We start from the raw sequence: 18,898 nt of genomic DNA, 5'->3' as shown, positions 1-18,898 counted from the left end.
TATATATAGATATCTTGTTCTATATTTGTCTGCATACCAAACACTACCTTAATGTTAGATGAGTTGTAGCTACTAGCTAGGGATATAGAAACGCACCTCGCCGGGTAAATCTTTGGTTATGATCCATTTATCTAAGAGCTGATTAACAGAACGTTTATCGGTTAAGTATTTGGCAGAGAAGTGCTTAGCATCTTCAAGAATCTTCTCCCCTGGAAATAACACCTGAGATGCTCTATACAGATTATACATTCCTGTCACAGCTTGTGTTGACTGCCCAGCAAAGCATACGAATTCACCATTTTTCTCAAAATACTTGAACACATCTACCAATCAAAATATATATCGTTTCTCAAAACCATACATACAATATATATATATACATGCATAAATATATTAATTATTTTAATGATGCAATATTCAACTTACTGGGTGAAACGTGGTGGCCATGCAACCTTAGAAGTCTAAATCCCATTGCAGTGTCGTCAATATCTTGTACCTCTGAATTTCTTGCCCAGCAAATACCCTTCTCAGTCCAATATCTGAAAATTTTAAGTGAGATGGATATATACATCAATAATAGCACCTGGCTTCTTTTATTATTATTATTATTATTGTTATATATGTTACCTAGAAACATAATCGATGCATTCCTTAATCTCTGGCTGAAAGTATCTGGAAATTCCAAGGCGTTCCAGCCGATCAACAGCCCAGATGTGTTCAAACAAGTCCACCGGGTACACATTTGGAACTGCCAAAATCAACAAATTATTACTATGTTGAACTAGATGCATGTTCTAATTGATATATTATTAGAAAAAGATAAAAAGATTAAAATCCATTAAGATCGATCAAAACCAGAAAGGATCAGATATAATAGAATACCTCCCCCGTTGAATCTCTTGACTATTTTATCCAGGTATTGGAGAGCTTTCTTATCATTGGTCTGGCTGAAAGCAAAGGCAGTGGAGGATGGAGAAAACAATAATGACCCATCTTGTGACTGCAGCTTTAAAAGTTGTTTCCAGTCCAAATTTGGCATTCCCTCCAAACTATGGAGCAGTGTTGTGGGCACCTTATGCATCACCTCTCTTGGTATTCTATACGTGGCAACACAGACACGCCAATAAAATATTAATATTACAGTAGCCGAAGTACTATATTATCATACTCGAATCCAAGTTAGGGTTAAAAAGCCATTACTTTTTAAGCTTTAGGTCTCTCATTGCAAAGATGTCTTTGAAGGCAGGAGAATCATGTGGCACTTCAATATTCATGCTCTGAGCCATTTGAAGAAGAGAGAAGAAAGCAACTTCAAACCCGATTGGCATATGCTCAGCATTCTCATCCTGAAGCTTGTCAAAATTTTCCTTGAAATATGCCATTCCTGTAATAATATAATAATAATAATAATGTATAAACAGATATAATGCCTCTTTTGTTGTTTACTTGTTTGTATGTATTTGTTAAACAAAAGACAATATTTCTTACCCTTGTCACACTTTTCAGGGTGCATGTTCCACGATGTTAATGCAATAACACAAGCCAAGGTGTTAAGAATCCGATCATGGGCTGTGAATATTTCATTGTCTCCCCAAGACCCATCATCAAGCTGGTTATTAGCAATCCATTGAAGACATGAAGGAAATTGAGGCCTATTTTCATCATCAACATTCTTCACTAGACCAGTCCATGCTGTGTCATAAGCTGATATGCTTATTTCTCCATCTTCCATGGAACCCAACATCATTTGGACCGTATTTATCTTCTTTCTAATCTGTTTTATTACCACACAAATCAATTACCACCCTTCATATTTTAATGCAGGGTTTTGAATCAAGGTCCGCAACCATAATTAAAAGTACGAAGTTTTGATAGTCCTTATAATTACATTATGATGATAATTATAATTGCACTGGTCGCATTTTTTTACTATAATCACACTATATAAAAGAGATAGTTTAAGTAACGACATGCACCTGGTGAAGAGATGCTTGGTCTTGGTCATCTTTATCTGTCTCAAGCCATTTGAAGGATGGAACACTATCCTTAGACACTTCATCAACATAATTATTAATTAGCTTTAATATTGTATATAAAAAGGTAATATATGTGAATATGAATATTCCACTGTCACTGACTAGAGCAATGAAAACAAGCATATAAGAAATAAAAATATTTTATTAATTCAATCAAGCTTTAAATAAAGTATAGGTAACTTAAATCTAATCTGATGAATATTATATAAACGTGAAGTGACATATGTTAAACTGTGTATCAATTGCATTGAAGAAACTTACCTGAAGTCTGTGAGCTGGATGTGGCGTTGCATATTGGCTGAAATCTAGAATTCATCACATGCTTGCCTGCAATACCTAATAGAAATGATATTTCTATCATTGTTTATTGGATTTAATATGTATACACTGACAATATAAATGCTTTTTATACTGTTAGTCAATCATCCACCACTGATTTATTAATTACCATTGACTTTAAAAAGAAATTAATATAAATTAATGGTGGATGATATGCTGACATTATAAAAAACTTTACGATGCACAAATTTTAAACTCTTCCTATGTGTTGTTACATGAAAAATAGTATTGAAAAAATCAAAAGGAATTCAATTTACCATAACATGTTTTTGTATCTAAGCAACTTTATGGATAAATCTATTATTGCGGATTAATACCAACATAAATAAAAGTCATATATGGTATAACTATTTTTTTAAAATAATATATAATACTTATTATTAGTAATGATTATATGAAATAGAAATATAAATGTTTAATAAGGACAAATAGGAATATGACAAAATTACACATTCTAAAATGTGAATTAATAAAGATACGATATGTAAATCCTTCATTATTATTAGAAAAGTATAAAAAGTGTGGCTCCTCTAAAATGCTAGTTGCAGAGTGGAAGATTCACACTCAGCGTCGAGATTGAGAATAATTAGATTAGTTTAACAATTATCTTTATGTACAAAATTCATATTTCCATTTTATGAAAGAGATTATAATATGAACATCATATATATATACCCAAAAAAGTGGACAAAAATATTCCCATTTATTTAAAAAAGACTTTTATTTATATAACTTTTTCTCATTATTGCTATTCTGCCTCCTCATGTATTCTTTAGATTCATGGTGCTGAAAGTGTTGGACCTGAGCACTCATAATAATACTCCTTTCTAATAATAATTTTGCTTAACAAATAATGGAGAAGGATAGCTGACAATGAAGACACGTTGAAATTTGATAGAAATAGAACTAAAGAAATTAATTGGGTGGAATAATGGCATAATGAGCTTCAATATGCATCTTTCAATAACTTATTATTATTGTTTCATAGCTATCTTGTCCACTTTCTGAACCCTAAAGCTCACATTTTACCAATGAGGTCTTTTTCTTCCTGCTATCGACTTTGAGGTTTACCACATTTGAAGTGTCTCTACATTTTCCAGCTTTTTCTTCAAATTGGGGCCGGGTGTGATAAAAAATCGAACTTTGCATTTGAGATAACGATTTCAGTATAAAAATTGTGCCCTTTTGTTTTTGTTCTTGTTTAGTGCTTACTGATTGGGCATAATCTGATAAAGGGGTTTTGGATTTTTCATGAAAATGGGTGTTGCAAACTCAAAAGCTGTAAAGAATGAAGCTCTGTATCTTTGTAGAGAAAGAAAGAGATTCATTAAGCTGACTATTGATTCTAGATATGCTTTAGCAGCTGCCTATGTTTCTTATATTCAACCCTTTAGTGGCATTGCTCTTAGGAGATATTGGGTGTTGGGAGAGAGAAAAATAGATAACTTTTTGTTTTTAATTTTTAATAAAGTTAATTATTAACATAGTCTTAAAAATAAAAGTTTTTTTTAAGTAAATGGTAATATTGTTGTTCACATTTTTGGGTACACCTTACTAACATGTTCATTCATTCATAAAATGACTTGAACTCATATTAGCAAACATTATATATATATATAATATAATATAATATAATATAATATAATATAATATGGTTATATCAGTACATGTGTGGACAATAAGAAAGGAGCTTCTAATGACATAGAAAAGAATCAATCATTAAATTGAATTAAGAGTACAATTAAAACCACAATTTTGTGTGGTTTTCGTTGTCTATACAGCCATAACCAAATTGTAATTCTGCTCGGATTAACTATATTTTTTCATTCAAGTATCACTCTCATTTTAGTAAATAAAATGTACCCTTTAACAAACAAAAGTTAATATAATGTAATTATAGTGGATACTTAAAACCTTATCGATCATTTGTAAAGGAATGTCATCTCGAATTATCTGAAGCAAACCAATGGAATGAAGCTTAGCAAACCATTAGTGATGCAAGATTGACATAAACATCCTATGCATTTAACTTAAACATTAACCAAAAGTCACAAACTAAGACAATCAAATAAAAATTAAAGATGAATTTGTATAAATAAAATAAAACAATAAAATTATAGATACAAACATACCATGTGAAGAAAAATGAGAGTATTTGGCTGAAGGTCTCGAACAAGAAGAAGGCCATTGACAGAAAAGTAAGGACAACTGAGAAATCATGATGAATTGGTTCTTGGGAATTATGCTTTTGCTCTATGGCGAATGAGATTATGAAGCATCATATTTCAATATATATCAATTAAGTGACGGAAACCAAGTCACGTGAAAATCACCCTGTGCATTTGTATGGAATATCTTATTTTCTTTTTTCTTTTTTTGTTGTTGTAGAAATTACTATCATTTTCTTATAAAAATAAATAATTGGTAAAATTGTGAGTACAACCGTACTCTGTCTGTATGCATTTCATCTATTTTGTAATACATTTAATTCATTGATTTAAATTTATTTTTTATAAAGACCTAGTTTCCATTTTTGATGTTTTACCTACCGTGATCATTAATTAATTTTAGTTTTTACCTTTTTGAGTATCAATCTTTTTACTAGTCTAATATGCCAATTTTCCAATTTAGATTTGGAGAATAAAGTATATTCTTATACTAGAAATAAATTATCTCCTTTAACCATTTAAATTATAACATGTGTCCTATATAATTCATAACCAAAAAAATATCTAAAAATTATAAAAAATAATACACATATCATAATTTTAGTGGCCAAAAAATATACAAATTCTAACTTAGAATTATTTTAAATGGAAACTTACTTAATATTAATTACTCTAAAATATGAAGATTGTGTTAGGTAATCAACACTAAACATAAAACGTTTTCGTCTTTTTTCTATATATATCAACCATGTAATACTGTTGATGTTAAGTTGTTAACCAAAAGTAATGTAGTATATCACTTGAATTATAAAGTGTTGGTAATATTAATCTACTAACGAAAAAAAGATTATGTTAAACACGTCTTAATAGTTGAGTGAATTCCCCCTCCCCAAACAGCTTCACAATCATAAAATGCACTGCTTCTCACCCTTTTTCTCCTTAAATATCTTATTTAAAATTTAATGAATTTTTTTTTACTTTCCCCAAAAATCTCGCCCAAACGCTTTGATTTTTTTTTGGGCAAAATGATTTATAATTTATTATCCATTATTACTATTAAATACATGTTATTGGTTTTCAAATTGAATTATTTTTCATATCCTTTATTTTTCTCTTCCATTTCATTTCATGTCTTCTTCATCTCTCCCATTTCATTTTATATCTTCATCTTTGTCTCTAACATTTCATTTCATATGTTTCTCTAACATTTCATTTCATATGTTTCTCTTCGTCTCTGCAAAAAAAGGTAAACTACTAGTTCACCTTCACATATAAAGTTTGCATGTTTCACTTGTGTTAGAAATATCTTATCCAGTGTTATGAGAATTAGACTGTACTAGGCGATTCGACTAGTTTGACCGCTGACCGGACTTGAAAACGATTTTGGTTTACAGTCTTAACCGAATGGGAGTTGAACTACTTTGAACCGGGAAAATTCCGGCCAGATTGTGTTAAACCTGGTTAAACCGGAATAACTTGGGAATTAAATTGAACGGTTTATTTAAAATTAAAAAGAACGAAATACTACTTTAATATTTTTCTTTACTCCGATCCAAAAAATATTGAGAGATGTTATTTCAATATATTTATACATAATTATTAATTACATAAAATTTAACATTTATATATAATTATATATTTATTGATAAAAAATTACTAATTATATATGAAACCATTCGGTCTAATCAGACGGTTTAACCGTTTAAACTGATTAAACCTTATACGGGGACCTCTTTCAGTTTGATGTCCGGCTCGAATTTCATAACATTGATCTTATCAATAAATATTTGTAGTTTGATTCTCCCTTCAAGCATCTATTCAGATTAGTTTTTTTCCTCTCTCTATGCATCTCTTATTTTGTTTATACATCTTTTGCTCAAATGAATCATTATTTTTATTAACTTAATTATTTTTGTGATATTACTTCCGATTATTTCTTGATGTATCTGATTTATAATTTCTTTTATTTCTAGGATATTATTTCTTATTAGTTGTTAATATAATTGATTTACTATTTCCTAATTTAAAAAAAATATATATATGAAGGGGATATTATAATTAATTACGTAGATTTTTTTCAAAATAAATACGTGTTTAACCATTTAGGATGAGAACTTTGGAAAGAATCTTTTAATAGATATGAATGAAACGTTCATAATAAATTGCCATTGAAATAGGAATGTTCTAATAATAATAAGAATAATAATAAAACGCGTGGTAATTGTACAATAGTCTGTATAGCAAGTATTGCTGATTTTATGATTCCATATTCAATTAATAGCGCTTTGTATAGTAGTTGTTGTTATTGAGTAACAAAAAATGGATGGTAATTCTACACCGCTCGTTGTAGCTATTGATGTTGATGTTATGAATTTGCATATTCGATAGCACTCCTTTAGGAAACATTATTAATGTTATTCAAATTAAACATAAAATAACAATCATTCTTACTTAAAATATTATCACCCTCGAAAACATTCACTATGAATTGTGTAGTTTTCTCTATGAATCTTTCACTTAACACTTTGAATCGTTCCTCATTAAAAGCTTGAGCCATTGTCTAGACTCGTTAGCTCCTCCAATGTCTCTCCCTTACTAAGGATTGCAATTATTATGTAATGTAATTCATGAGGAAAATCTTTGGACAATGTCAAAACAAAAGATTATCAATGATATTATGTGATTTCAAATGCTTGAAATACATTAATGTTATGCTTACTAAATTCAAGGAAGAATAGGTTAACTACGTCATACATATTTTCTAATTGGTAAGTTAATATACCTTTTGTTATATTTAGATATTCTATTATTCTTTTTTAATATTGCGGGATTAGTTTTGTAGTCATTTGTTATGAGTGGTTTATGTTGTGTTCTTCAAGTGTACGTCCGAGAAGATGGAACACTAGCTACCAGTTTTTTTCATGGATAAGCCATATATGTTTATTTTTGTATAGACAATAACAATTGCAATTTTATATATAATATATTATTAAAGATGAAAATGACTTATTCTTTGATAGTTTTTGGTTATGTTAGTTAGGATTAATTTTACTTTAAATGATAGCTTGAGTTTCAAGCAATTAACAATTTTCCTTTGTATAATTTTTTTGCATTTTACCTTTGTGCATAATTCAATTCCAATAATGAAAGTTTAATATTTTATTCTTTTTTTCCTCTTTTAATTCCCTTATTTTCTTTATTGTATGGTTACTAAGAAACTAAGATAGTATCAGCAAAATATATATTTCTCAAACTTTCTTTTATTTCTTCTTTTCTTGGAGCTGTTTGATTACATTGTTGAGTTGATGGTTATGTCATTTAGGAATTATATTGTTCAATAGTTGATGAAAATTTGAACTGTAGTGCAAAGGACTCTCATCATTTTAATGATACAACTTCAAACACGGAAAATATGCCAACCTCTCCTACAACACTCCTATTGGTAGTTGTTGGATCCTTTCTTCCATTCTCTCTTGGCTTATTCATCGACATCATCATGCATTAACCATCAAAGTGAGTGAGTGCAAAAGAATCAAACCCAAGAATTCTAGCACATACGGCTCACCAAGTTGTATCTTATCTTCACTACAAAAAAATTATCCGATTAGCCACGGTTAAAACCGTCGCTACTGTACCACAAAACCGTGGCAAAATACAGCAGCCACGGTTACCTCTACCCTAGCAATTACTAGCGTTGCAAAATTTTTGCCACGACGTTGCAAAATTTTTGCCACGGTCCATTTATGTTATAGCCACGTCTTCACCAAGTGTGGTAACATTTCTTTAACCACAGTTTCAACCGTGGCTAATGTAACTACACCCGTGGCTAATGTTTACCATTAATTTAACCACATTATAACCGTGGCTAATTATTTATTCAGTTATTCACATATTTCTCTCCTCATCATCTCTAGCAATCATTATATTCCATAAAATAATGATAAATTTGTTAATGAAATTAAATATTTACAAGCTAAAATTGATTCTCAATTTACAAAAATATTCTTTCCTTTCACATTTCTTTCTATCATAAAAAGAAAGCAAGATAAATAAGATCTTCATATATTAATAATAAATCAAGTTTATAGCAGTAAAGCAAAACCAGAAATCTAAAAGGTCATTTGACGACTAAATTACATTTCTAACAAATCCACTCGAAATAAGATTGTAAATGGAATATGATAATCTTAGTGAAATACTTGTGACTTTCAGCTAATGTAAGGGTAGCCCTTAGTCAAAACTAAACATAAACAGAATCGTTTTAAAAGCACCAAAAAGAAATTAAAGCAACATTGCTCCAAGAGCATATAGTTCAATACCATGATTGATTAGAGCATATTGAAATCTTAAGATGACCATTAGTTCCTTTAATGACATAAAAAGAACATGAGTATATTCAGAATATCCCTCATCTGCAAAAACCAAAAGACCAAAAGGTCCTAAAGCACCACGTTTTGCAGCTCCACCACTAGTACGCACTGATACTTCACATTGGATTGAAACATTTGTACTTCTTTCTAATTTCTATATCAACTTCAGCAATTCCATCATTTTGTATCCTCACTAAGTTAGCTATCAGTTCTTGCTGAGAAACAAGACAATAAAGTGCCATGAACATGGAAATAATTTAGCAACTCTTATGCATACATCACAAATACACACCACAATGTCAATAACAAATATGTGAAGGTAAAACCAAAAGAAACAAAGGTTCTTCACAAGTAGATATATATGTTATTAGTAGTTCACTATGGGTAGGAAAGGGAAACAAGATGAAGATTCTAAATATCTAGCATGTGTAAGTGAGAAACTATGAACTAATGATAATAAGGACTAAGGGGTGGTAATATTTACTTAAATTACCATATATTTGAATACTACTAGTTCAATATAGAGCCGAGAGATGACACCACTCTCAATAAACAAAATGACAAGGCTTCACCCCAACATGAATATGTCCAATATACAAATAGCAATCTCCCAGATTTGCATCTTGGATATGAGGTTAAACAGAACAGGCAAACAAATATTATTGTATCAAGTTATAAAAACGCATGAGCACAATTAAAAACTTCAAATCTTTCCAATCAATAATGCTCGCGTCTACCTTCTCATGCTCTCATAGCCTATCCAATAGGTCATGCTTTAGGAACCCTCTCTTCTCTATCATTGATCTAGGACCTTAATCTCAACTCCAATAGGTGATGTGACTGAATGCTCCAAAACTACATGAACAATAAAAACAATAGTTCAAGGGGGACCAAGTGATAATTATTAGCATTGGGATTGAGAGATACATAATCAGACATACAAAGGTTAGAAATAGGATAAAATTGAAAAAAAAGCTGCAAAATTGGATTTCCATGTACCTGTATAATAGCATTGATGATGAGGTTGAAGAGTGAAAGATTTAAGCAATTGAAGAATTTGAGTGGTTGAAGAGGTGAATTTGGATAAAAAAATTGAAGAATTAGTTGAAGAGATGAGGCAATACCAGCCACAAAGAGAAAAAATAAACCGTATAAAAGGGGAAAAAATAAATAGTTTAAGCTAAATGAACACAAAGAACTAAATATAAAAAAACAATAACATTTAAAATCAAACAAAATATAAAAAAAATGAACATGATTATTGGTAGCATTTTAGTGTTGTCCTTTACACACTAAGAACTTAACAAAATCTACACACACTATAGAACAAGTGACTATAGTGAGAAGATATCTGAGACTTGCCCCATAAGACAAGAAAAACTTGTTGAACTTCATAGCAGTATATGTCTTGTAACATGAGATGGTAATTAATTAAGGTTGACTACTTAGATAAAAAGATAATGAGAAAATAGATAAAGTGCAATAATAGAAGGTTCAACAAATCTCTTTGGGAGCAAAGATCTACACTAGGAAAAATAAGGAACATCCTTAGGACAATAATTTACTATGACTGAAAAACTTACAACAATTGCAAAGGACAATACCTCTTATCATATGAAAAAGATCAAAGATGGAGAATTTTAATTAGATCATCTAGATTCTAAAGATAGAAACTCGAACAATCACAAGAGACAAAGTGTACCTGATGCAATTAGAAACCAAGAAGAATCAGAAAACCATAACAATATATCTACTCTTTCCTATTGCTCCCATCAGGACTAAAAGAATATGTGTGTAATTTGAATTTGAGATCCAATTCAGATCAATGATCAACAATAGCATTTAGCAACAACATAATAAAAATCGACAATAATTCAGTGAGGTAAAACACCATTTTGTTGTTGATATGGATCAAAATAAACACATCGATATTACATTAGAAGGATAAGAAAGTGGTGGATCTGAGAAGAAAGAAAGGGAAATCTGATAGGTGTTATCAAATTTATCATACATGAAGCGAGTGATGATGTTGGTTTTGCAAACAGATTGGTAACCCAAGAACACAACTAGTATTTTGTATTCCAAATAAATTTAGGTATAAATGACATGCTCCATTTTCAGTTTATATGATTAATTCGATTAGTTTGTTATGTTTTGGCATCATACCCCATTTTGTATAAACTAGAAGGCAAACTTTTCTGCAACCAACTCTTGTGGAAACACACTCCTTAATCTAAAAATAAAGGTTTTCCAGAAACACAATTTATTAGTGCTTAATAACAAAGCAACTCAAAAACCACTACATATGTCAACAATAAAAAGTGGAAAATGGCAACCATGTACAAACCCAGAGTGAAATTAAAACATTGAAAAGTAGCACCTATAGCATGATATATACTTGAAGCATTATAAGAAACAACTTTAATACTGTGAAATTAAATACAATTTGCACACTTACAGGCTCCTCCCAATTTTATTTCACTCCATCTTTATCATATGCAAATCCATAGATGAACATATGGCAAAGTTGGTGGACGGTAACAACATAGAAGGTGTGTATGTGTTAGACAAATATTGTCTCTGCATTCTTTAAAAACTCCCCTGCTCCTTGTCTTCAATTAGTACCAAGAACTTTAACTGCATCTGTCTCACCTGTGGACATTTGCACTTTGTAAACAGGGCCAAACGCCCTATGATGGTTGTGAAATTAGAAGCTGTCTTTTGTATATATTTGGAAAAGGAGTCTCAATATTCCCAAAACACAAAAATACAAAATATGAACAAGTCCACAGCACCAAATAATAGGTCTTATTATCCCCTCAACTTATTTATTTCTTGCTATAGAATGGAATGTTTACTGACATAAAAGAAGAAAATACAGAACTTCTAATAGATATATTGGTCTCATTTAGGTCCTAAAAAGTTGAAATCCAAGGGAATATTGGTCTCATTTAGGAAAGTATAAAACCAAATATGAACCATGTCCAACTTTTAAACTATTAAATTTGAAAGTACAAGGTCTCAAAACCAAACTTTTAAACTAATATTCAAGTCATGAGGCAAACAATCTTACAATTATGTAAGGCTCACTCCCTTGACTAAAATTATGAAAAACAGTACAAATTACTAAAATTGTATTTAAACCAAAATACAAAAAATTTCATCTTTCTTGATTCACAACCTAATTGATCCACAATAGGCTCTAGTTATGCAATACATAAATCGGTAATAAAAGAAATAAAATGATTAGTTTTGATTTGATGGTTATGATACCTTGGAGCACGAGTGAAGAATGATGCGAAGATTGTTGTGAGCTTCAGAAGCTTGAAAGGAGGCACCAATTTCACTCTCTTCTACTGATAATACTTAATAGTCTAACAACAGAATAAAAATTTAGAATCAAAAGCTTAAACATATACTTAATAATAAACTCACATCTAAAGGCCCAACAAAATTAAGTTTACTTATAGATAAAGGGTATGCTACAAGTCTACAACCCTATTCCATAATGGAATTATTTAATGAGTACAGTGTTAAAGATGAAAATGACTCTTCTTAGATAGTTTTCGGTTATGCTAGTTATGATTAGTTTTACTTTAAATGGTAGCTTGAGTTTCAAACAACTACCAATTTTCCTTTGTATAAATTTTTTGCACTTTGTCTATATATGCATAATTAAATTCCAATAATGAGAGTTCAATATTTTCTTCTCTTTTTGCTCTTTCATTTCTCTTCTTTTCTTTCTTGCATGGTTGCTAAGAAACTAAGATGGTATCAGAGTAAAACATCTATTTCTCAAACTTTGTTTTATTTATTCTTTCAATTTCTTGGAGCTGCTTGATTGCATTGTTGAGTGATGGTTGTTTCATTTAGGAATTATATTGTTCAACAGTTGATGGAAATCTGCATTATAGTGCAAAGGACTCTCATCATTTTGATGATATAGCTTCAAACACGAAAAATATGACAACCTCTCCTAGAGCACTCCTATTGGTAGTTGTTGGATCCTTTCTTCCATTCTCTCTTGGCATATTCATCAACATCATCATGCATTAACCATCAAAGTGAGTGAGCGCAAAAGAATCAAAACCAAGAATTCCAGCACATACGGTTCATCAAGTTGTATCTTATCTTGAAGGTTCATCAATTGGTACACTTGCCCTATGATCTTTATCATTGGGATTGGAATATTCTTCAATAAGTTTCTTTCCATTCTTTCTTTATCATATTCTTGAGCAAAAAAAAATTGCCCATATTTCTCTCAATCTTTTGCCAAGAAACCAAAATGGTTTTCTTGAGCATTCATTGAACAAACAAAAAATGTTCATATTTGATCACATTCTAGTTTTCTCTTATTCTTTAGCCAATAAACCAATATGATATTCTTGAGATAATTTCATTTGATCTTCTTTCTATTACGTCAATTCATTCTCTTCTAAGAATTCTTTTATTTCTTCCATTAATTCTACTAGCACAATATTCCTAGTTTCATGTGTTATATTTTGAAGAATTCTTATATCTCTTGAAATTTCTTTAAGATCCTAATGACATATTTGGGATTATTACTTTCTTTTTCTTCCTCTCCTTCCTCAATATTTCTTGTTTTCATCTCCAAGATTTCCACTCAAGATCTGTTGACTCCAAGGTTACGTGTAATTTTGCTTTTGAGTATTCAGAGTCTTCACCAAAATTTCTCCAATCTTGACATAACGGAATGTGACAAAGGTAAATACAACATTGTCTCATAGTATTCTTTGTCCAATATCAAGTTCTGGTATTCACCTCTCTTTAATTGGTGATTCATTCTTTTATTAGTGGTTCTTCCAAACTGCAGATCTGACTTTTCATGTTTGCTGCCTTTTACCCAAGCTGAGAGTTAATGGTGTTCACTCTCCAGCTTGAGGGGATGTTAAAGATGAAAATGACTCATTCTTAGATAGTTTTCGGTTATGATAGTTCGGATTGATTTTACTTTAAATGGTAGCTTGAGTTTCAAGCAACTACCAATTTTCCTTTGTATCAATTCTTTGCACTTTACATTTATGCATAATTCAATTCCAATAATGAAAGCTTAATATTTTCTTCTCTTTTTTGCTCTTTCAATTCTCTTCTTTTCTTTCTTGCATGGTTACTAAGATATGTCTTTATATGATGTATTTCCCCCTTACCTTGTAATGACTTATTAGCTCAATAAATACCAAAAAGACAACCCATTTTCTGTTTTCTTATTTTAAATTGTGAAAAAATTGAAGTGACTTAATGATCATTTATTAGCCTAATTATGGCTGGATTCTATTTTTAAAAATTCACATGTCAAATAACCTTTGATATTTCTTTTTAACTAAACTAGCAAGTTACTCGTGCACGAGACGATATTTTTTGCCACATGATTAAGAACATATATTACATGTGCATTTATGATTAAGAATATGTATGTTGCTCGTGCATTCGCATGGTTAAAAACATATATGTTACCAGTGTATTCATATTGTTAAAAATTATTAATTATATATAAAATCATACGGTCAAACCATACGGTTTAACTGTTTAAATTGGATAAACTTAATATGGGTCATCTACTGGTTTAACATCTTGCTCGACTTTCTCAACATTGTTTTTTACACATACATAACATGATATAGTTAGTAGTATCCTATTAATCAAAAAAATCATCAATAAATTTATAATTTCATTATTATTTGATTCTAAAATAAGATTAGTATAAAAATAAATATTATTTAACTCTAGAATAGCTACAAACAATATGTTATGATGCACATGTCATGAGGGCTTGAGAGATTGACACATGTCATGAGGGAGTTCTTGAGAAATTGACACATGTCATTGAGAGATTGACACATGTCATGAGGGACCTTTAGTTTTGATGAGAGGTTGACACATGTCATGAGGGCTTGAGAGATTGACACATGTCATGAGGGAGTTCTTGAGAAATTGACACATGTCATTGAGAGATTGACACATGTCATGAGGGACCTTTAGTTTTGATGAGAGGTTGACACATGTCATGAGGGCTTGAGAGATTGACACATGTCATGAATGAGTTTTTTTTATTATATAGGTAATTTTTAAATAAATCACATGTCATGAGGGTTTGTGAGATTGACACATGTCATGAGGGCTTGAGAGATTGACACATGTCATGAGGGAGTTCTTGAGAGATTGACACATGTCATTGAGAAATTGACACATGTCATGATGAACCTTTAGTTTTGATGAGAGGTTGGCACATGTCATGAGGGCTTGAGAGATTAACACATGTCATGAGGGAGTTTCTTTTATTATATAGGTAATAGACAAAAAAATTGAGTATGAAACATCTTTTGTGATTTTATAATAGTGAAATGATTATTTTTTACCTATTTATATATAATATGATAATTTTCGAATTTTATAAAGTACTTAATGAAATTTATACCTAGAATGTTTTTTGGTAGATATGTGGGTACCCTTAAAAAATACCTGCAACGAGTTAGGTCTGTGTCTTATTTTTGGACTTGTGGGTAATGATACCTAAGATTTAAGACATGTTGTTGGATGAGTCTGAGTCTGAGTCTGACTAATGAGGTACCCGGACCTTAAAAAATACCCGAAACGAGTTAGGTCTGTGTCTATATTTCTGGGCTGGTCTGGACCAAAAAATGAAGCAACGGGACATGTCCGGATAATACATTACCTAGACTCTACCAAAGTCATTGCCATCCTTATTTTCGGCTACTTTTTATTCTTTCAAAAGTCAAATAATTATTTCATAATTGATTTTTGGTATTACAATAAGTTTGGGTTTTATAAAAATTATTGGGGTATTTTTATCGCAAAAGAGAAGTTTTTGATTTGAAAGAACACACTCTGTACGTTTTTTAGAATGTTCACTTTCTCTTCGATTGGAAAACCAAAGAATGATTATTATATGATAAAGATTTTGTTCATGACCTTGCTGTTGTTTTGATGAAGACAACATTATCACCAGAAAGAAATAAAAAAAAGAAGACCTTGAAGACGTAGTAAGTTTAACCATATGCTGATAGGAAGAATTTCTTGAAAAAATATTTTAACTTGGATTAAAATGGACTTAATTTTCAAAAAGCTAAGTAACATGTTACTTTATCTGAGTAATGAGTTACTGGAACCATGTAATGAGTTATTGGAACCATGTAATGGGTTATTGGAACCAAGTAATGTGTTATTAGAACCAAGTAGGGGTGAGCATCGACCGGGTTGGAATGGATTAAGGTTTGTCCTTATCGGGCCGTAAAATGTTAGTTGGGTCATTTTTTTGAATCAGAGCCCGACCCTAGTCACGAAGCTAACCGATCCTAAATATTGACCAGGTCCACATTTAAATCAGAACCCGACCATAGACCCGATTAAATATAGTGCATACTCATTTTAGATAAAACATTTTCAATATTATTTATTATTATGAATTTGACATATAAAATGATATATGTATATATATATATTATTAATCATGTATATATGATGAAAAAATTAGAGAATCAATGATATTTTTTACCAAAAAAGTGACATTACTCTATAAACATTTGAATAGAGATACATACAAACATGATGAGTGAGTGACCATGAGACGAGTCATATTTATTCCCTACCCGACCCTAAATATTGAACGAGTCTAATCTTTGAACCAGAACTCGGTCCTAGACCTGATGAGATCCAACCCTATCCGGGTCCAATCATGATCGGGCCGTACCGAGTGAGTAGGTAGGGCTAGGTCCTACTCACCCCTAGAACCAAGTAATGGTTACTAGGACTTTATATGTGTTTACCAAAATTGAGTAACAGGTTACCAAGCATATTTTACATAGAGTAACCAATTATTCATGAGAGTAATTGGTTACTCAATTGGGCAGAAAATTTGGGTAATCGGTTACCCATGAAAGTAATTGAATACTGAGAGTTGTTACACCAGATTTCGAAATTCAATCTAAAAGAGGTTCACTAAAAAAGAATGGATGTCACTCCAACTAATTCTACCTTCATGTAAGGGTATCATGACTGATTGAAAACCTATTTAAAGACGCCTAAACATTCAGATTCTTATACACAATTTATAGAACTTTTACACAACAATCACTTAAAATTTTCATACACTTTTGCAAGCAACTTGTGAACGACTTTCTGAAAGTTGTTGTCAAGTGTTTTCTTCCAAGTTTTATGCATTTAAAATACTTGAGCATTTGTGTTACTCTTAGTGATTAGCAATAAAGTTTGTAAGTGTTATATGTTTTTTTTTGCAAACTAAACCCTAGAATTCATTCTTTCAAATTATATAAAATTTGTTGTATACATTTTCACCACAATATGGTGAAAAGGGAAACAGTCTTAGAAGAGGTGTTCTTGTAAGTATACGAGATTGTGGTAAGTGCAGTTTGGAGATGAAGTTTCGGGGTGAGATTTGTATAGGATTAACATCATGAGTAAGATATTTTTCCTACACTTTTTGTTGCACTTTCCAGCTTGCAGTTTCAATGGCAACAAAAGGAGCTTCACTTCCCAGAGAATTGAAGTCTATCAAGTTAGATCTATGCTTTATGCAAGAAAGATGTGGTCTGCTTGAATAGGACAATAAAGGAAAAGGAGTGAGGCCTGAGGAAGATGACCTGGTAAGGAGAACATCGAGTAAATTAATTAAGCTCTTGTACATCAACTTTTTTTAAATAAAAAAAAAGTTATATATCCTTTATTTCCGTATGTTTTTTTTACAAGCTTACTGATATGACATTGAAAAAAATCATGTTGTGGAGCATGGTGGATGCATGTTAGGGTTCAGCTAGAGGCACTTGTTGTAGAAAAGTCGAGTGGCAAATGAAAATACAAAGCTTTTAAGAGAAAATCAATGCCTTAACCACCAGCTTGTGGAGTATCACCAACTTGCGTCACAAAATTTATATGAATCCTATGATCATGTTATTGAAGAACTCTCATCTCCACCACCAACGATTGTTCAAGAGGATGGTGCTGATGATCACAAAAAAATAAAGAAACACAGACTTCTACCCAACACCAATTCTCTTGTTCACTTGATCCCGGAGAAGAAGAGTAGACCAAAATTTTAATCACCATTATAGCACCCCATCTCTTGTAATGATGCTGCAAATATTTCTTGAAGAATCATTTATTTATTTTTAAATCAAATGTCCAGTATTAATAAATATTTATCCTCCTAGGTCATTGTAATATGTTTGTGTTGCAAATATGTATAACACATCCCCCTTTTTGTTTAGATCACAGTAGAGTTGGATGTTATAAAAAGATTGTTCTTTCTTCCAAACACTTGGTAATAATAATATGAACATTATTTCTTTTTTTTATAGATGTTATTAACATTTAACAACATTGATAACCAATGAGAGGGAAGATATAAGGAAATTATATGAAAATTACAAGCGAATACTACATGACTTAATCATCGGTAACATTCTAATGCAAACAATATTAAAGCTCCAAGCATATGCAAGGATAAATAAACAATAAATAAAAAAACATAGAGGATAAAGAAGGAGAGAAGCTTAAAAGTTGTATGATGTAAAAGGAAGCAAAAGCTTGTTAGAGCTCTCCTTCCTCTTCCTTGGGAGGGTAAGGTTGGGTGACGTCATCAGGGTCTTGGGTCGGGTCGATGTTGGATCGGGTGCTGTGAAGGAAGGGTTTGAGAGCAAGCTCAATAGCGAGCCAGGCGAAGGCAAGGGCACTCACCACTATCACTGCTTCTTTGCTTTTTCCCATTCTCACTTTCTTTCTTTCTTGTAGTTGTTGTGGGTGTGTTAGAGATAGATATTATTGAATATAAATTGTGTGAAATAGAATGAATGGTAGAGAATAGATATACTGAAATAGAATGGATGGTAGAGAATTAGCAACTACCACTACTTCCCAATCTCATATTCCTTATTCCACTACAGATCTATCTTATCATGCCACTACTATTATTATTCACCCAAAATAACAA

General features: G+C 31.1%; 1 protein-coding gene across 1 annotated transcript in view; it reads right to left on the bottom strand.

Annotated features, from left to right (window-relative positions):
* The window catches only part of LOC109333831 (ent-copalyl diphosphate synthase, chloroplastic-like), a 4,527-nt gene extending 2,162 nt beyond the window's left edge, over positions 1-2,365 (bottom strand). Inside the window, exons 1-8 of the mRNA XM_019569407.1 lie at positions 2,298-2,365; positions 1,977-2,053; positions 1,489-1,774; positions 1,201-1,384; positions 883-1,097; positions 628-748; positions 427-539; positions 97-323 (exon numbers count right to left, since the gene is read on the bottom strand). Of these exons, the coding sequence (XP_019424952.1) occupies positions 97-323; positions 427-539; positions 628-748; positions 883-1,097; positions 1,201-1,384; positions 1,489-1,774; positions 1,977-2,053; positions 2,298-2,352 (1,278 nt within the window). The 5' untranslated portion in view covers positions 2,353-2,365. The remainder of the gene's footprint in view (positions 1-96; positions 324-426; positions 540-627; positions 749-882; positions 1,098-1,200; positions 1,385-1,488; positions 1,775-1,976; positions 2,054-2,297) is intronic.

The sequence above is a fragment of the Lupinus angustifolius genome, chromosome LG19, assembly GCF_001865875.1.
Source record: "Lupinus angustifolius cultivar Tanjil chromosome LG19, LupAngTanjil_v1.0, whole genome shotgun sequence".
Lineage (NCBI taxonomy): Eukaryota > Viridiplantae > Streptophyta > Magnoliopsida > Fabales > Fabaceae > Lupinus > Lupinus angustifolius.
The sequence above is the reverse complement of the archived record's forward strand: the minus strand, read 5'-3'. Positions and strand labels throughout refer to the sequence as shown.